Here is an 18,441-nt window from a genome sequence, read left to right as displayed (position 1 = left end):
TCACCTCCAGAAAGTATCAGAAAGGCTACCTGTCACTAGTCCCTGGGAGTCAGCCCCCTTTTGGCTCCTTCAAATGCCTCTGAGTCATAAGGAATGAAGTGTAACCCTGCTTAAGATCTGTGAATCATGTAATTCAAATCCTCCAGTAGACCTACTCAGAGAAAGTCACAGAAAGGGACAAGAAAGGAGGCCAGGAAACCTCAAGGACTAAGTAGACTGGCTCTTTAAGCCCAAAGACTCAAGCACCAGGACAAGTAAAGAGCCACGGCTTTGGAAAGGAGAATGCTTCCATCAGGTATGATGACCTGGGAGCCGGCTCGGGCCGGTCTTCACTGCCCTCTGCAGCCCTCATCCGCTTCCCCTGCACTGAACGCTCAATTCTTTCTGCATTCCAAGTGTCCCCCCAGCGGCCTATGGCAGCAGCAGGGCCTTCTGAGGGGCCTGGGATGCTGTGATTCAGGGTTTGCGAAAGCACTGGGGGTGAAGTCAGCTCTGTGGGCCCCAGGGCTACCTAAGAGTAGCCCTCTGTCCCTGGAGGGGTAAAGGAGCTGAGAAGTCACCCATGGTGTGTGTGTGTATGGAGGCAGGGGAGACTGTTGAGGGGAGTCCTGGCCTCTGCTGGTCAGGGGAAGAGAAGGCTGCTTCAATACAAATGGGGACATGCAGCCAAGTTTGGGGTGAGGTGTAGGAGGGCCCAGACTTCATCAGATGCTGGGACCTCAGGCTGGAGTTCTTATGTCTCCTGGAGGGAGCCAGCACAACTCTTCAATAATGGAGCCAAGGGGTTGGTCACTCGCTGAATTTCAACAGCTCCCACCATCACATGGGTCGGAGGCACCTGCCACACCCTTTTCTGCTCCTGCTGCTTGGAGTAGCCTTGCTGGCCTACACAGTTAGTGAGGCTGGGAGCCCCCAGCCGGTCACATCCGAGCCAGTCTCCCCTGGATGTCCTCAGTGAGAGTGGCGAGACCGAATGTCACTTCTGCTCTCATCATCCAGGTTCAGGCCTGTTTTTCTCATGGACCTGGTAACCCCTGGAAGAGCCAGGTCCTCCCATCTTTGGCTGCCAGCTCCTGCCCCAAGACCAGCACACGCTGACTGCCAGAACTCACAGAGGACCTCCTGTGGGCCAGGCTCTGGCGAGACACTGGGTACTCTCTACAGGATAAACGAGGCAACCTGGGTCCTTGCCCAGCTGTACAAAGGCTGGGAAGGGATCTGCCCACAGCGAGATAGCAGGTCACCATCCTGACTCTACCTGCAGTGTTTCCCACAGGTGTTCCTAAAATAGGCCAGGCCACCCTCTCAGTTCAGGATGTGCCCACAGGAAAGCACCCCACCTTCCACCCTCCCCCTTCAGGAACCCCTGACCATCCTGCTCAGGTCGTGGGGGCCCACCCCTAACCTACGAAAAATTAAGCTCAGCACTCACATCTTGGCTTGTACCCAAGTTGAGGGTTTTTATTTACAGAAAGGCCTGGGTGGATCTAGGGTTTGGTGGGAAAGGGTGATGCCAGGAAGGGAAGGGAGATGGGTGTTTAAATACTCAGATGGGAGGAAGGCAGGTAGGAAGCAGAGGACTGGCTTAGGGATGGTCCCCTCCGGGCAGTCACCCAGTAAGCCTGGGGGTGAAAACGGGATCAGGAACTAGCAAAGGCCTCGGTCCACTTGCCCCAAGGAAAAGATGGCCAGTGGAGGATGATGCAGATTAAGGACACATTTGTTTTGATGACATCCAAGCAGTGCTCCAGGAACGAAGGCCACCCCATCCTCTCTGGACCGTGGACTCTCCAGTGCCATGTGCCCTGTTGGCCTCACCTTTTCATCTGATGCCCTCCCTTCCCTTCCCCCATGTTTTAGAATTTCCTTTTCCTCAGGACTCCTGGATCCCAGATGGAAGGTCCTGGAAAAGCTAGTTTCCTGGACTGAGGCATGGGGTGCATGTCCACCCAGAGGGGCCTGAGTCCTTTCCCCCCCAGGATGCCCACTGGGCTCTGTCTTGGCCTGATGCTCATGGCCCCTTGATGGATCCAGGCTCCGTGAGGCGTCCAGAGGCATAGGCTGAGGCTCCAAGGCAGGCTGCAGGTTCACAGAAGCCTGGCAGCCCAATGGGGCCTGGCAGGCCAGGTCGACCTGCCTCTCCTGGGGCCCCTGGAGCCCCTCGATCTCCATCTTTGCCGTTGATTGCCTGACCAGGCCGGCCAGGCAGTCCTATGGAAGGGAAAAGGTCAAGACATCAAGGCCTCCTCCTATCTCGGCCTTCGAATTCCTCAGTCTCTCAGGGAAACTGAAGTCAAGGACACCATAGAAAGAAGGGACTCTGCCTCAGACACGGTTCTAAGAGAGTCATGTCTCATGGTGCGTTACTCCCAGTCAGTGAGTCGGGGGAATAAAGGCCCCTTCCCTTCCCTCCGTGAAGCAGATTTTTGTGTAACCCAGGAAGTCCTCAGAATCCCAGCTGTCCAGTTCCCAGCCAGACCTGACCCAGAGGCTCCCGGCTGCTCCAAAGGGATGCAAAAATTGGATGCGTGGAACTGAGTTGGCCTCATGTTGTGAGAGCATGAGGGAGGCCTCCATGGAAGAGATCCAGTTGTCTCAGGTCATTAATCCCAGGACTGAGGGACAGGACTGCTACTGGGCAGGGCCAGGGTCTTACCTGGGATCCCCGGGGGCCCAGGCATCCCAGGGTGCCCACGGCCAACTTCTCCCTGATCACCCTTCTCTCCACGTTTTCCTGCAGAGAAAGAACCGAGCCTTAATTTTTCAGAATAGGAAAATTTTTTTTTCTTCTTTGCTTGCTATTTAATTTCTATTTCACACACAACAATTATTTCAGACAGTTGGAAATGACTGCAGAACTGATTAAACAAAGGCAAGTCCAAAGGATGGAAAACTATAAAGCTGATAAAGTTCATTACAGGAAAGTGTCTGATAATGTCAACAGTCGGCATTTAGTATATACCAACTCCATGTAAATTACCTCTAAATGTAATCCTCCTGGCAACTATGAGATTGTTGCTATAAATATCTCCATTTCACAGATGATAAATCTAAGACCCAGGAATATTAATGGGTAACTTGTCCAAGAGCCACAATGAGAAAGTGAGAGAGTCTGGACTCACACCTGCTCTGACTCAAGCTTGCCTTCTTTACTGTTTTGTTCATCTGCCTCCCCACTTCTAGAGACATGGAGGGATGTTTATGGAGCATCACTAAGTCAATTTAAAATCGAAACAACATCCCTCCCCCCAAAAAAAACCCCCCAGACTATAAATTAGTACATTTGTTTCTATCAATTTGCTACTGAGAAAGCAAGCCCAGGTGTTACATGGGAGAGCCATGGGTGAGAACTGTATACCTCATCCTAGGAAGGGGAATGATGAAAGATAGAAAACAGGAGGCTGAGCCATCAGCCGGCATAACTGAGACCCCAGGTGGCTGGTCTTGGCCAAATCGCCATCTCCTGGCCACCACAGAATAGCACTTACCCTTGGGCCCAGTGTTGCCAATCTGACCCACAGCTCCCACGATGCCAGGAACACCCCGAGGGCCAGGGTGCCCATGGGGTCCCTGTTTGCCTGGGTACCCAGGAGGCCCAGGGGGTCCTGGGGGACCCATCATCCCAGTCGCACCCAGGGCCTCCCGCTTGGCACTCACAGCCATTTCTGCCAATTGCTCTGGAGAGAGGGATGAGACAGAGAAGTCTGTAAGATGGGTGTGGCTCAGAAAAACTGGGAAGGCAGAGCATCCTGGCCTCTGGCCATGAGGTGTGCAGACAGAACAGCCAGGGGTCAACCTCCCCCTTCCTCAGGCTGTTCTGCAGACATCAAAGGTCCTGAGTGGGTGAGGACATAGGTAGGGTCCCCAACCCCTTGGAGGCAGAGCTGGAATGGCCACCCACGGCTCGTGACTCTCCCACAAGGCCACATGGAGAGTCTTCTGAAGGGTGGCGATGCCCTGGAGGTGAGAAGGAGGAGCTGGTGCCCCCTCACCTTGCAGCATCTTCAGCACCACGTCCTCGATGTGCTGGTCACTAGCATCTCGGCCCTGAAAGCAGAGGACGTCTTTCAGGAAGAAGCCCCTGGCTGCCAGGTCTGACTGCTCTGCTGCTATGACCCCTTCCTGTTCCCATTTTCTCACCCGAGGTATTTTCAGCATCTGACTGAAATCCCTCCAGCACCCACTCCCATCCTCTCTGATCTGGGGCTTGGTACCAGCCTCAGGGAAGGAACTCCCAGCCTTTGAGGGGATAAGCAGCAAGCAACCCAAAGAGGCGCGTTCCCTAAGAGACTCCTCTTCCCCTGGAGGCCAACTCACCGCCACGCCCTGCCTCCCGGGCTGTCCGGGCAAGCCTCGGTCTCCAACCAGTCCTCGAGGGCCCGGAGGCCCCGGGTAGCCCTGCACCCCCGGGGCGCCCGCATCTCCGCTGGGGCCGGGGTAGCCAGGTTCTCCGCGGACTCCTTGCTGCGGGGCGGGTTGGGTAACCAGCGGGAATCAGGAGACAAACGCGCAGGGGTGGGGGTTGGGGTTATGCAGGAGTAGGGGAAGGATGGGGTTGGGGGCAGGGAAGCTGGGGGAGTCACGATCCTAGTCCCCAGCGGCGCTGAGGCAATGGGGGTGGGGGGGCGGCAGAAGCGGGGAAACGTGGCGTCACAGCTACAGGACTCACCTGTCCCTTGGGTCCTGGCTCGCCTGACTCGCCCTGTAGGCACAAGGAGGTGCTGTCCCGAGGCGGTGGGGTACCCGGGCCCGCCCGCTGCTCCCCTCCTCCACCCCGCGCAGCCCGCTCACCTTCTCGCCTTTCTCTCCTGGGAGGCCAGCCACGCCCGGGTCGCCCTGCAGATTGAGACAGGGTCAGATCGCGGTGGCCCCGCATGGCGTAGGTGCGGGGGCTGCACTGGCCTGTGACACTCCCGCTCCCCCATCCCGATGCGATGCGAGGGATGCCCTGATTGGTGGGGGTGAGGGGGTTTGGGGGGGGAAGGCGGGTTTCTGGCACTCACCACTCCACCGCGGGGCCCGGTCTTCCCTGGGGAACCCTGTTGAAATTGGGGAGTCCAGAGCCTGGTGAGCTCGGATCTAGGGCAGGCTGGGCCCACAGGTCCCCCCAATCTAGGCTCCCAGCCACAGCCCCCTCTGAAGCTCCACCTCGCTCCCCAGGGCTCCTGGGGACCGGCAGAGGGTCATTTTTCCAGGTGGATTTGACCCCTCCCTCAGAATCTGAAGGCCTCTTTCCCTTGTATTTTTCAGTCCCAGTTAGTACCTTGTCTCCCTTGATGCCTGGCAAGCCTTGGGGCCCTGGAATTCCGGGAGGACCCTGTTCCCCTTTGGGGCCCTGAGGAGAAAAGAAACCAGAGGAATAAGTCAGACAAGGTGCCCAGACATACTCCCAGAGCCCATCTCAGCTGCTCTGTACTTACCTGCCGACCTTGAGGGCCTGGCTGCCCCACTGGCCCCCTCTCACCGTGGTCACCCTGAAATGGAAAGTGAAGGTCACATCCCAGCCATCAGCGGGGCAGCCTCTCCCTGCCAGATCCCAGACCCTGCATGGTCAGAGCGCCCTCTATTCCTGCTGTCACCACCATGGAGGTCCTTGGCTCCACTTCACAGACCAGCAAACTGAGGTCCTGGCTGGGAGGCCTCACGATGGAGCCTTGAGAGGACCAAGATCCTGCGTCCAGCAGTGCCAGCTGCTGCAGAGGCCCCCAGGGAGGGACCACTGTGCCAGGCACTTACCTTCTGCCCCATGATGCCCTGGGGACCGATTTCTCCTCGAGGCCCTGGCTCTCCCTGGGGGACAGAGAAATTCGGAGGTGAGCAGTAGCCTGGAGGATCCCTCCTTTCCACACCTGACCAACCCCTACCCACTCCTGGGGCTCAGCTAATTTGCTTCATCAGGGAAGACTTCCTTCACCTTCTTTCTTTGGGTCCCTGTCCTTTTCCTTCATAAGACCCAATACATTCGGAGTCTTTATTTAATTCAATGTCTTTCTCACAAATCCGTAAGCTCTATGTAAATAGGAGACTGTCTATCTCAGTGTCTAGTGGGTTTCAGATATTTGGTGAATGTTTGTGCAATGAGTGATGGAGAAGGAAATGGCAACCCACTCCAGTACTCTTGCCTGGAAAATCCCATGGACGGAGAGCGTGGTAGGCTACAGTCCATGGGGTCGCAAAGAGTTGGACATGACTGAGTGACTTCACTTTCTTTCTTTTCTTTCTTTTATGCAATGAGTAAATGACTCTGCCTGCTGGATTGTCAGCCCCAGTCATCTGGAGAGGTCATACCCCAGGACAGAAGCACCCCATCCTCTCTGCACTGTAGGGAAACAGGGGCGGAGAGAGAGGAGAGCTTTCCTGGGTCAGCGGCAGAGTCCTGACTGGCCCCGAGGGCACTCTGAAGCTAGGGCTCCACTGCAGAGTCTCACTCTGGCCCCACATGCTAAAAGCAGAGTCCTCAGGCCTGGAGGGAGGGTTGGGGAGGAAGCAAAGCAAGAAGAGCCCTTGAGTCAGAGGAGGGGGCACTTACCTCCTTCCCGGGGGGACCAGAGACTCCAGGGAAGCCCTGCCGGCCCGGCTCACCCTGTAGGAAAAGAGTTCTAAGGTCAGTCTGTGTAGCCTAGTCAGGCCCTTGGCCTTGGAGAAGCCGGGTGAACCCTAAACAGACTCTGGAACCAAATGAGTTGAGAAGCGGAGCGGGTTCTTAGGTCCTCTGGACTCCACTGACTTGCAGCCATGCCATCCTGTTCTCTAGCCAGGATGAGAGGTGGGAGGGAGGCAACAGGAGGGAGGTGATCAGCCCCAGTGAACCTGTGTTTAGGCCCGGTCTCTGAGCCTGAGAAGGCCTGGGCCTTGCAGTCTTTAAGCCCTGCCCCTGGCCCCTGCCCTCAGGCTCCCTTGCTCAGATGAAGCCTACTCTCTGCCCCCAGGCTAGGGTCTCCTTACCTTGTCTCCAGGGCCTCCTTTTGTCCCAGGCATACCAGGCACACCCTGTAGAAGGAAGCTGATGTCAGTTTCTCCCCTGGCAGCAGGGAGCCCTGAGCATCTGCTATTTTGTCTCCCAGATTCCTCTCTCGCCTTGTGGGAGCTGAAGAGCAGAAGGCCCAGCCGTGAACTTGACTGTGCTAGCCCCGAATCCCCGGTGAGACAGGAGATAGGGACAGAAGGACCTGCTTTCCAAGGCCTGTGGTCCACGGGGAGAAGAGGAGCACACGCGAGTGCACACAGGAACAGTCTGCATGTGGATATGTTAGCAGTCCTCAACCTAAGTATCCCTGGCAGGGAAGGATAGGGGTTCCCAGAAGGTGGGGGCGGAGGTGGGCCTGAATTGTGAGAAGACTCAGAGATGGGAAGGGCATTCCAATAAGAGGGACCGGTAAAGGCCTGAAGGTGTGGCGGTAGAAAAGCTAAAGCTCTGTTGAGAAGGCAGAGGGTGAAGAGGGGCAGTGGCTGACGGGTCAGATTATGGTGGTCCTAGGATGCTAAGATGAGCTGTGAGGATGAGGAGTGTAGCTATCCTGGTCTTAACTGTTCCCCTGCCACTTCCTGCACCTCAGTGACTCTGCTGAATAACTGGACAGAATGACATTTTCCTGGAGGCAGTGGTGGGGGCGGGTTGGGGGAGTTGGGGAACAGGGAGGGTGGGGCACCATGGAAGGTATTTAGCAGGGAAACCGTCAGATTCCACTTAGCTAACATGGAGGGTTGGTATAATCTAAGAGAAGGCTAGGGCAGCTGTCCAAATGATGAGGCCTAACCCAGGCCAGCGTTGGTGAGAAGGCCTGAGCTGAGCAGGGACAAGGTCCAGAGCACAAGTCCTGGGTATGTGACTTCCACCTCATCAGCCACTCACGCCACTTTGGGGAAGTGGGCCACAGAGTGCCTGGCCTCTTGGTGGAGGAGAAGCGACTTGCCCTTGGCGGCCCCCACGGCTCCACCCTGTACTCACCGCTAGGCCCTGGTGGCCTGGGTTTCCCGGCCGCCCTGCCTGTCCTGCACTGCCCTACAAGAGACAGAACCAGAGGCATAAATGAGAGCTCCAGCCAGGGGGGGTCCATGGCCCCCACCCGAGTGCAGGCTGGGAAGCTGAGGCCCCGAAGCGAGAAGGAATGTGTTGGTGACACATCTAAGGCTCCCAGGCTGCGAGGCCTCCAGCCTCAGTGCAGTGAAGCTCAGAGCCTCAGCTGGGAGGACCCCAGACCCTCACCCCCATCCCAGGGGCCGTCCCCACTCGTACCTTCACTCCAGGCGTGCCTGGGGTCCCATCCTTGCCGTCGATGCCTGGGGGTCCCTGCTCAGCAGGAAAGTTGAAGGGAGAGTCACAATGGGGGGATGCCTGGGGTCAGGGCCCCCATCCATGTCCCTCTGTGGGGGGCAGTGTGCAGGTGGGAAGTGGGCCTGGTTGGCTTGGGAAGCCCCAGCAGCTAACTGGGGGAGCGGAATGGAAGTGGGAAGGGATTTCAGGGGATGGGTGACAGTCCTTCGCTTGTGTGGGTGATGAGTGTCTCAAGACCCCTCCTACATCACCACTCTATTTACAGGTGAAAAAAATTGAGGCGCAGAAAGAGGGCATTTCCCGAGGTGACAGAGCCAGCCCACTGGCAACAGAGTTCAGTCTAGAACCCCAGGCTCCTCCTCCTCTGGGGGCTTGGAGACCCGCCTGGACCCTGCCCTCTGTCTACTTACGGTTGCTCCCTTTGGGCCTGTTATTCCCTGGGGTCCTCGAACTCCTTGGCTCCCCTGCAAAGTAGACAGAGAGCAGACCACCTTCAGGACCACCTTCAGATTCAGCCTTCAGGAGGCTGAATCCCAGTCTGGCTATTCAGAGAACTGCTGAGAACAGTGACCTCAGAGTCCCAGGGCCCCTATGGCACAGGCCATGTTGGGTAGGGGCTGGTGGAGAGGGTCCTAGTTGTGTGACTTTGCCCTGGACCCAGCTGGAGGGAGCAGAGGTGGGCATCAAGCAGGCTGCGCAGGAGTAGCGGCAGGACAGGGGAGGAGCCAGTGTGACCCACCAAGGCCCTGAGTGACACCGATGTGAAGAAACCCAGCAACCAAAGACAATGTGTGGACTTGGTTTGGGTCTTGATTTGAACAAGAACCCTGAAAAGACATTGTTGAAATCATTGTGAAAAATTGAGCACAAGCTGATGATTAGATGCTGTTCAGGAATAACTGGATAATTTTGCTTGTGTGATTGATAGTGATATTGTGGTTATGTGCGGAACCTTATTTTTAAGAGATACATTGAGAAGTGAAATGGGTAATACGACATAATGTTAAGAATTTGCTTGAAAATATCAGAGCAAAGGAAAGAAAGAGAGAAGGGAATGGATAAAGTGAGTGTGGCAAAAGATTAGTTTGGGGAGAGAGGGACATAAGGGCTCACTATATTATTCTCCCTACTTTTGCATATGTTTAAAGACTTGCATAAATAAAAAAAATACAACTAACAATAACAAAAAAACCCCTAACTTTACTTTCTGCTCAATTTTTCTGTAAACTCAAAATTGCTCAGAAGAAATACTCTTATTAATTTTAAAAAGGAGAGCATTAAGAGAACTGGGATCTGGGCCAAATCTCATTAGCCCCATGACTGATTTGCTGGAATTTCATTGTCTGGCCTGGTAACTATGGGACTGGATCCTACAGCTTCTCCCTGAGCCTGAAGTTGACCAGCAGTAGGTGGGGCTTGGAGGAAGGAGCTGCTGGGCTAGCTGGGCTACGGGCACAGATGTTCCCCCCTCACATCAGCCACCCACATATACAGACAGACAGAATAACACATGGGCACGGGCGTCTACATGTGCACACACGCAGACACACATGTGCACCTCAGTGTATCCACTTGAGCCTTGGGTGGAGCTGAGTCCACCCAGTTCTCCCCCGCAGGGCCCTGACTGCAACAGGGGTGACTGAGGACTCACCACATCACCCTTCTCTCCAGCTCGGCCCGGTGGTCCCCGTGGACCTTCCTCACCCTAGTAGGAAGGACAGAGAGAAATCCAAGTTACATGGGCTCAGGGAACTCACATCCTTTGCAGCCCCAGAAGCTGCGTCCAGGGGAGGAAAGTAGGGGCAGGGAGTAGGAGCAGACTCACAGGTGACCCGGCTGCGCCGATGGAGCCCACCATGCCTTTGTACCCCTGAGGGCCCTGGGGAGAGGAGAGATTGTGGGTCAGTCTTGGCTGGACCCCAGAGGCCAGAGAGCTAGTCCCGGCAGCTCTTTCTTGCAGGACACCCCCCACCCCAGACCCACTCACCGTCTCTCCTTTGGGTCCTGCCATGCCTGGGTAGCCCCTGACACCCTGGGGACCCTGTCAAGACAGAAGAATAACAGTGATGGCAACTAGAAGGCCCACGTTGTGACACCTTCCCTAAACCCCAGCCCAGTCTTCGAGACGTCTCCCTAAGGCAGGCACAGAGTCCCTGTCACAGATGGTCAGTGAGACTCGGAGATGCTAGGGACTCGCCAGACACAGTGGCAGAACCAGGGCCTCAGCTGAGCCTTTTGGCTGACAGCAGCCTTGGTTCCAGTCCCCCAGGGTCTCACAGCCAGCCTCACCCAGAGCCTCACCAGCTGGACACAGGCATCTCTTCCGCCAGTTAGAGGCCAGAGCAAGGGAATGACTCGACTAAGGTCTCCTGGGGGGATAAGGTGGGGCGGGGAAAGTGTTCCTTACCGGTGGTCCAGGGATGCCTTGCTCTCCAGAGGCACCCACATCTCCCTTGGGACCCTAAGGGCCAGGAAAGAGAGATCAGATAGGCAGGCAGATCGAGAGACAAATATTCAGACAACCAAAGACAACATCCTCTTCTCAGCAAGAGCAGACAGGAAGGCGTCCTGGAAAGCATAGGGTCCCAGGGATGACAGATAGGGAAATGGGGGCACAGCAAGGGAAGGAGCTTGCCCAGGGACATACTGACTTAGCGCCTTGGCCTCCTGCCTCCCAGTTCAAGGCTTCATCCCCGAAGCCCCACATTTGAAGGGAAGGGAGAAGGATGCGAGGAGGCTCCAATAGGGCCCTCTCCAAACACACTCTCCCACGGCCCTCTGCCCTCGTACTCACCGGCTTCCCCTGGCGGCCGGAATCTCCCAGAAGCCCGCGTCTGCCTGGATGCCCCTGTGGGGAAGGAGAGAGCTTAGAGTAACGTCCCGTCCCCCCCTCCCCTGCTCCACCCTCCGAGACTTGGGCCAGAAGCTCACCTTCACGCCCTGCAGCCCTGGGGGCCCTTTCACGCCCGCTGGACAGTTGGTTGGACACTGGAAGAGAAATTCCGCAGGGTTCTGTGTCACTGGCCTGCCCCAGGCCAACAGGGCAGTGCTTCCCAAGACCTCTCCTCCGCCCGCACCTGGCTGCACCTCTCCGGTACAGTCTCTCCGGGTCTCCAGGGACCCTACCGTCGGAAGGAACCTGTCTCCTTGCCCGCCCCTCTCAAGATGACCCGCCCCTTCTCCGGACTAGCCCCGCCCCAGGCCCCGCCTCTCACCAGGAAATCCGCGCTGCCTTCCAGACCCTGAATGGTTCCAGGGCGGCCCTGAGAAAAGATGTGTGGAGATGGAACCTGACTCGAACCCTCCTCTCCCCAGTCTTGTGCCGAAGACCTTTGTCCTTCCCCAGCCCCACCCTGCCATGTGGGAGGCCTGAGGACACTTACCGGTTTCCCAGGGGGTCCCGGAGGCCCTGATGGTCCCTCTGGTCCAGGATCCCCCTGGAAGCAAGAAAGGCCCAAATCATACCCTTGTCCAGCCTTGGCTAGGTCACCTCTGCCCCCTGCTCCAGTTCCCGCTACTGCCCTGTCCATCCTGCCCTCCAGGTCCCCTCCTGAGATCTGGGGAGATCAAAGCCTGATCTGCAGAGGACGCCCCGCCATTGGCTGCCCCAGACCCGGAGGAGATTCCTGGTGGCCAGAAGCAGGCCCAGGAACTCCTGGAGAGGTTCTCAGCTTGCGCTTGAACGCAGAGGGCAAGACAGAGTGAGCAGAGGAGTGGCTGGGGCTCACCTTGGGGCCTGTGAGTCCAATCTCACCAGGGAGGCCAACAGGTCCAGGTGGTCCCTACGAACAGAGACATCAGTGGCTAGAATGCCTCAGAGGGTTAGCCCAGCCCTGCCACAAAGATAGAAACAGGTGCCCAGAGCCCCTTTCCCCACTTTCACTTTGCAACCAGCCCCAAAGAAGCAGACAAATTAGGACAAATTAGGGCTTTAAGGACCAGAGAATTTCAGAGTCAGTGGATAGGCCCAGGGTTCTCTGACAAGTTGGCCCATTTCTGACACCATCACAGTATGCTGGCCCCTCCCCATGCTGGCCAGTCCCCTGGAAGCCCTTCTCAACTCTCCCCCTCTGAAAGTCCCAGGGACCCTGCCCCATCCCTGAGGACTTACAGGAGGTCCGGCGAAGCCAGGGCCCTGAAACAGAAGGAAAGATTAGGTTCGTGGCTCCTTTTACAAATCCCCCTACCTACAAAGGGTCCCTTAAAGCCACTGCAGGTTATACTCACCGGCAGGCCAGGGGGACCTGGGAGCCCAGGCTGGCCCTGCAAAAGCAATAGGAGAGGCTCAGAGGCTGGGGTCTCCTGCATTTCTGCTCCTCTCTGCCACAGCCCCTCCTAAACTCTGGTACCTAGATTGCCCATGCTGAACCCCTAACAGGCCACTTGCCTTGACTCCAGGGATCCCTGCAGGACCGGGCTCCCCCTTGGCTCCAGTTAGACCCTGGAGAAGAAAAAGAAGATACATCTGTGAGGGGCAAACCTGCTCCCTGACCAGTGGGAGGACAGGGTGGGTCCAGAGGTCTCTCCTGGTTGGGCCCAGGCTGCCTTTCGTCACACTGCATGAAGGCCTATGGGCATCAACACCTCACTTTCCTTTCTTCCAGTTCCCACACTAGCCCTTGATGATTATCCTCTTTTGAAAGGTAAGAACCCAAGGCCCAAAGATTTGTTAGCCCAGACCTCACATCTCCAGTCTAGGAATCTAGAAAACCTAGATAGATATGGGTCTGGATTAGCCATTTTCTTAATGTCTGCCCTTGACAGCTTATTCTGAGCCTTAGTATTCTCATCTGCAAAATGGGTTAATAATCAATGCTTGCTTCTCTGGGTGGTTATGAAAATCGATGTGTAAGGCAATATGCTTTGTAATCTTTGCAGGGTATGGATGAGTTGGAGCGACCCTGTGGCTGCTCACAGCCCTAATGGGCACTTCTTGAGCCAGCAGGCCATTCATGGGGGGCCACTTTTTCCTCCCATCTTTTAGTGACTGACTCAAGTGTCTCCCCAACCAGATGACTTCCCAATAACCGTGTCCAGGAGCCAGTGACCTTGGAGCCTGTGTCCAGGAGCCTGTGACCTTGAGCCCATGAACCCCTGGAACTGCATGCTCTCAACCAAATGATGTTCTTCTCTTGAGTAGTGCCTGGGGCTGTAAGGGGGTGGGGTGGGGAAGGGTAAAGGGGAGGAAAGGAGAGGATGCAAAAGGGCAGCTCTGCCCAGAGAATTAAGTGTAATACTTGGAGGCCAGAAATGTGAGGCTAAATTCTGACTGCTGCTAAGTCCTCTGGATGCCCATCTGCCCTTGATTCAGTGCTCCTGGTGTGGGTGTGAGGTCAGAAGCCACATGAGGGTAAGGGGAACTCACAGCTGTAGAGTCTCCATTATGCTCTGCACAGCAGATCAGGGAAGATGCCAGAACTGGGTTTTGGAAGTCAGGGGGTGGAGCCCTAGCCTACTCTACCTGACGCTCAGGTAGGTACTCACATCTATCCCGGGCTTCCCGTCTGGCCCATCTGTTCCCGCTTTGCCAGGCTCTCCCTTAGGTCCCTTGAAAACAGAGGTGGAGCAAATATTAGCCACAGGCAGGAAAGACCTGGAAGCATCAAAGGTCAAAGGGAAAAAGCACTCACCGGAGGGCCAGCTTTCCCAGGGGGCCCTTTGTCACCCTGCAAGATATAAGTTGTTGAGAAAGCTTACCGTGGCTTGTGCAACCCCAGATGGGCACACACAAGCCCTGGTTGACCTGCCCACATGCTCCTCTCCTTTTCTGTCCTGGGTCCTCTCAAACCTCGTGCTTTTTAGGAAAATAGCTCCCTTTCTTTCAAGAAAACCATAGGTGGATTGAGACCAACCCCATGCAGGCTGGAGAGAGTGATATCAACATGCAAGTGAGTTCTGGACATGCCAGTGTTGGGACGGTGCCAGTCATGAGATCTGTGAATGGGTTGCCTCGGAGAGCGGTGCCTCTTGGATTTGAGCAAGTGTGAGAAGAAACTTTGGGGCTTTTAGGAAAACACGAAGAGAAGGTGAGCGAAGGGGGCAGTGGTAGACTGGGGTCAGGAGAATGAGATGCGGCAGGGGCAGGGACCAAGGGGGCAGCTTCAATCTGTCCCCAAGGCAGGAAGGACCTCCTTCCCCTGTGACAAAGGATCCTCGATGGAGAACAGACGTGGCCTGTGGAATCACATTCAGCCCCAGAGAGACCTCCAGGCATTTCAGGGCCTCTGGCGGCCAGAGAGCCTGGCAGGGGCCCAGCGCCCGTGTTTGGAGGGTGGGGGCACCAAGTTGAATAGAAAGCTGTGGAGATGGGTAAATATGGGGCTGACCTCGTGGGGGAGCATCCAGAATGAGGTATTTAACTCTCACCACGGTGGGGAGAGCAGGGAAGGAGCCCAGCTGCTTCTAAATCGGGAAGAAAAATGTAAAGGGAAGAGACTGGAGTCTGGCCCCCGCTGGACAGCGGTCTGGCCAAGCCTCCCAAGCTACCCTGAAGAGGCACCCAGACGTGCCAGGGGGCAGCGCGCGGAGTTAAGGCGTCTCCCACCCCCAAACGGGAGGAGGGGGCGGGGGATGAGGAATCGCTGTGAGCTGTGGCAGGTAGACCGAACAGCAGCTCCTTGTCCACCAGCAGCTATAACGGGCTCTGCCGCTCCAGGCTGGTTTGAGGTTTTTGTAGAACAAACGGGCTCCTTGTGGGGCAGGCCGGCGCTGCCTACTGGCAACTGGGGGCACTGCACCTCCAGGCACCGACCTCACCGCCGCCACCCCCTGCCTCCACTCCCAGAGCACACAAAATTCCCCTTTGTCCGCAGCCTCTCGCCCCCCGCCCCCCCTCTCCCGGTCCCGGTCCCGGGTTAGAGACTCACGTCGATTCCGTCGGATCCAGGCACTCCCGGTGGCCCTGGGGGCCCCGGAGGCCCCGGCTCTCCTGGCAGACCTCTCTGAAAACACAAAGCGGGCAGCCCTCAGACACTGCAGGGAACTGGGCGTCCAGGGGCGCACGTCCCCCCTGAGGAGCCGTGAACTCCCCTTCACTGAGAACACACTGTGGACCTTTACATATATTATCTTATTGACTGGTTCAGAACTCTGAGCCGAGACTAACGAGCCCCAGTTTGCAGGTGAGGAAACAGGCTCCGAAAGATCACAGGAGGTAAACTGTGGAGCTAGAATTCCGCCCTAGGTTTGCCCAGCTCCTTCCACTGTACCGCGCTGCCCCTGCGCCGTCGTGGGTGGAGAATAGAAGGAGCTGCTGATGACTCAAATAACGGATGGTTAAGGAAGACGGTACCTAGAGATGCTTGATCCTCAATGAACGGTTGCTTGGATTATTTTTAGATGGACGACAGATATTGAAGATGGATAGGTACCCCTCTACCTCTCCCCCTGGTGAGGATAAAGCCCGACAGGAAAGTTGGGGAGGTGCAGAAAGATGGGGCCGTTGAGGGTGTCTAGGGAGGGCAAGCCTGTTCTCTCCTCCTTCCGAGAGCATCCGTCTCCCAGCACCGCTCCTCCGTCCTCAGTTGGATGGCGCTCTTAACGCGATCCATCCTAGACCCAGGCAGGGGTCCGGCGTTTGCCAGGTGCCCGCGCTCCCATCCCCACCCCCAGACCGAGAAGTGCCAGGTTGGCGCCCCACGGTCGAGCTGCGAACCGCCCAAGGCCCCAGACGGCGCCCCGGCCCGGCCCCTCCGCGCCCGCGTCGCGTGAGGCCCCCCTGCCCCCAGCCGGCCCTCGGAAGTGAGACGCGGGAGCGCTAGCCCGGCGGATAGCGTCAGCCGAGCGGGAGCGGCGTCTGGCTGGAGCCGGCGCCCCCTGGGAGGCGGCGGGGGCGGAGGATCCCGAGCTCCGTGAATGGGCACCATTGTCTCCGCCGCCACCTGGGCTCTCCAGGCTGCCAGGACGCGGCGCCAGCTCCTGCTCCACGCCGCCGGGCCCGGGCAGGGCCGAGCATCTCCGGACAGGGTCCCTCTGGCTCCCCGGCTCGTCCACCTCTTTTCACGGTGCCGAGATCTCCACCCCCGACCCCATTTGTGCCCCTACTGAAGGAACGTGAGCGGCTGCCCCTCAGGCGAGGGGGTGTCAATAGAGGGTGGGGGTCAAGCCGAACACTCCACCAGACCCCACGACCCGGAACCCCGGACCCAGATCCCGCATTCCGGAGCCCGGAGCGGGAGTGGCTGCAGGACTTACGATCTGCGCCAGGGCGAGCCCCAGCACCTGCAGGAGAACCAGGAGGCTACGGGGGTCGGCTGCGGGGGCCATGGCGGGCGTCGGGCTCGAGGTGGACTGATGCGGGCACCACGCACGCACCGACGGCTGAAGCTCCTGGCGCGACGGCTCCGGCTGCTCTCGGACCCGGCGGGCCGGGCCTCCTGAATATGCGGCTGGGCGGGGCGGGGGGCCCGCGGGGTCTGTCACCTGAGAGGACCCGGGGAGGGAGGCTGGCGTTCCCGGCTCAGCTCCGCCCCGCTCTGTCCAGCCGCCAGCGCCCACCCTCCATCCTCTCGCCCGGCTTCCCGGAGGCCTCGGCCGGGTGATCCGAAGAGCGGCCAGGGTGCGGGACCGGGACCATGGCTCCGTTCCTCTATAAAGAGGAAGAGGGCCGTCCGAGTTGCCTGTCCAGCCCGATCTCCGGGACCCAGCCGGTTTCCCCGACCCGCAGTCTGCCTCCCATCACTTTGCGCCTTGTCCTCAGCCACTTCAGCCTGCGAGCCCGGGCCTGGGTGCCCTGGTCCAGGGCCCAGGCCGAGGACACCGCAGGTTCTGCCGACCTTGTAGCAGGCTTTGCCCAGCTCTCCATCCACCTTGTTCCTCTCCACCTACGATCAATCAGGCCTCGTCCCTATTAAAACATACCGCAGAGGATGAGATGTTTGGATGGCATCATCCACTTGATGGCCGTGAGTCTGGGCAAACTCGGGGAAGTAGTGAAGGACAGGGAAGCCGGGTGTGCTGTAGTCCCTGGGGTCGGTCAGCAAAGAGCTGGACAAGACTGAGCGACTGAGCAGCAACAACAACGGCCCTTCCTGGGTCAGCCATGCTATGAACACCCCTTCACCTTCTCCCCCTGGCTTCACTGCTAATACTAGCCAAGCTGTCTGCACCCCATTTCTAAACTTCCTCATCTCCCTCTCCTCTCTGTGTTTCCACCCCAGCTGGGAGACCAGTGAGGCTCTTTAGTCCTCCAGTCATGATGCTGTTGGCACCTGGGTCTGCCTTGGCCATTCTATCCTTGAAGTCTTCACTGCCCAGGTGTCCACCATTCAACCCTCCTCCTCCTCCTTCCACTTACTCATCCTTCTTAAAAAAAAAAATTTTTTTTTTGTTTGGCTGCTCTGGGTCTTAGTTGCAATACTCCAGATCTTTGATCTTTGCTGGAGCATGTGGAATCTTTAGTTGAATCATGTGGAATCTAGTTCCCTGAACAGGTATTGAACCAAGGTCCCCTGAATTGGGAGTGCTGAGTCTTAGGCCACTGGAACACCAGGCAAATCCCAAGCACTTCTCCTTCTATTGCTTTTTCTTCTCTGCAGCTCCCTTAAGCACCAGGGTCTGTAGGATTGACCATTTCTCTACCTCCAGGTGATCTCCTTCATGTTCACAGAAACAACCCGCACCTTATTTACCAGAGTTTCCAAAACCTACTTGTCAAGAGTAGCCTCTCTCCAGTCTCCTGCCTTCTCTTTCATTCACTTAAGCAATGTCGGTTTAGCGCTTTGGTGTCTGACTCTGTCACTAAGTATGACCACAGGCCCTAAAATATGAAGTCTTTGCTGTCATTGTTGTTTAGTTGCTAAGTTGTGTCTGATTCTTTCGCAGCCCCATAGACTGTAGCCTGCCAGACCCCTCAGTTCATGGGATTCTCTAGGCAAGAATACTGGAGTGAGTTGCCATTTCCTTCTCCAGGGGATCTTTCTGACCCAGGGATCGAACTTGCGTCTCCTGCATTAGCAGGCATATTCTTTACCACTGAGCCACTTGGTAAGTCTCAGATTGCTCTTCTTTAAAAGGAGATAATAGTAGTCCCTATCTTATGGGGTTTTGTGAAGATTGAATGAGATGATGCATATGAAGTATTTAACCTAACAAGCAGCACATAGTAGGTGCTTGCTACATTTCTGCTTTCATTATGATTTATTGAGGACTCTCTGTATCAGTCCTGT

The 18,441-nt window shown here is 56.8% G+C and overlaps 1 protein-coding gene across 1 annotated transcript; it reads right to left on the bottom strand.

Annotated features, from left to right (window-relative positions):
- Positions 1 to 1,435: 1,435 nt before the first annotated feature.
- Positions 1,436 to 16,670, bottom strand: COL9A2 (collagen type IX alpha 2 chain). Its single transcript, XM_061412370.1, has 32 exons — positions 16,469 to 16,670; positions 15,142 to 15,216; positions 13,906 to 13,941; positions 13,760 to 13,822; positions 12,663 to 12,716; positions 12,503 to 12,538; positions 12,387 to 12,410; positions 12,004 to 12,057; positions 11,659 to 11,712; positions 11,491 to 11,538; positions 11,207 to 11,263; positions 11,070 to 11,123; positions 10,683 to 10,736; positions 10,263 to 10,316; positions 10,101 to 10,154; positions 9,927 to 9,980; positions 8,686 to 8,739; positions 8,237 to 8,290; positions 7,949 to 8,002; positions 6,946 to 6,990; positions 6,530 to 6,583; positions 5,737 to 5,790; positions 5,421 to 5,474; positions 5,264 to 5,335; positions 5,004 to 5,039; positions 4,792 to 4,836; positions 4,670 to 4,702; positions 4,318 to 4,464; positions 3,993 to 4,047; positions 3,489 to 3,677; positions 2,657 to 2,734; positions 1,436 to 2,211 (listed from the first exon to the last, which is right to left on the bottom strand). The coding sequence occupies exons 1-32, from the start codon at positions 16,538 to 16,540 to the stop codon at positions 2,012 to 2,014; spliced, it is 2,067 nt and encodes a 688-aa protein (XP_061268354.1). The 5' UTR covers positions 16,541 to 16,670; the 3' UTR covers positions 1,436 to 2,011.
- Between the last annotated feature and the right edge of the window lie 1,771 nt (positions 16,671 to 18,441).

Source organism: Bos javanicus, chromosome 3, assembly GCF_032452875.1.
Source record: "Bos javanicus breed banteng chromosome 3, ARS-OSU_banteng_1.0, whole genome shotgun sequence".
Classification (NCBI taxonomy): domain Eukaryota; kingdom Metazoa; phylum Chordata; class Mammalia; order Artiodactyla; family Bovidae; genus Bos; species Bos javanicus.
The sequence above is the reverse complement of the archived record's forward strand: the minus strand, read 5'-3'. Positions and strand labels throughout refer to the sequence as shown.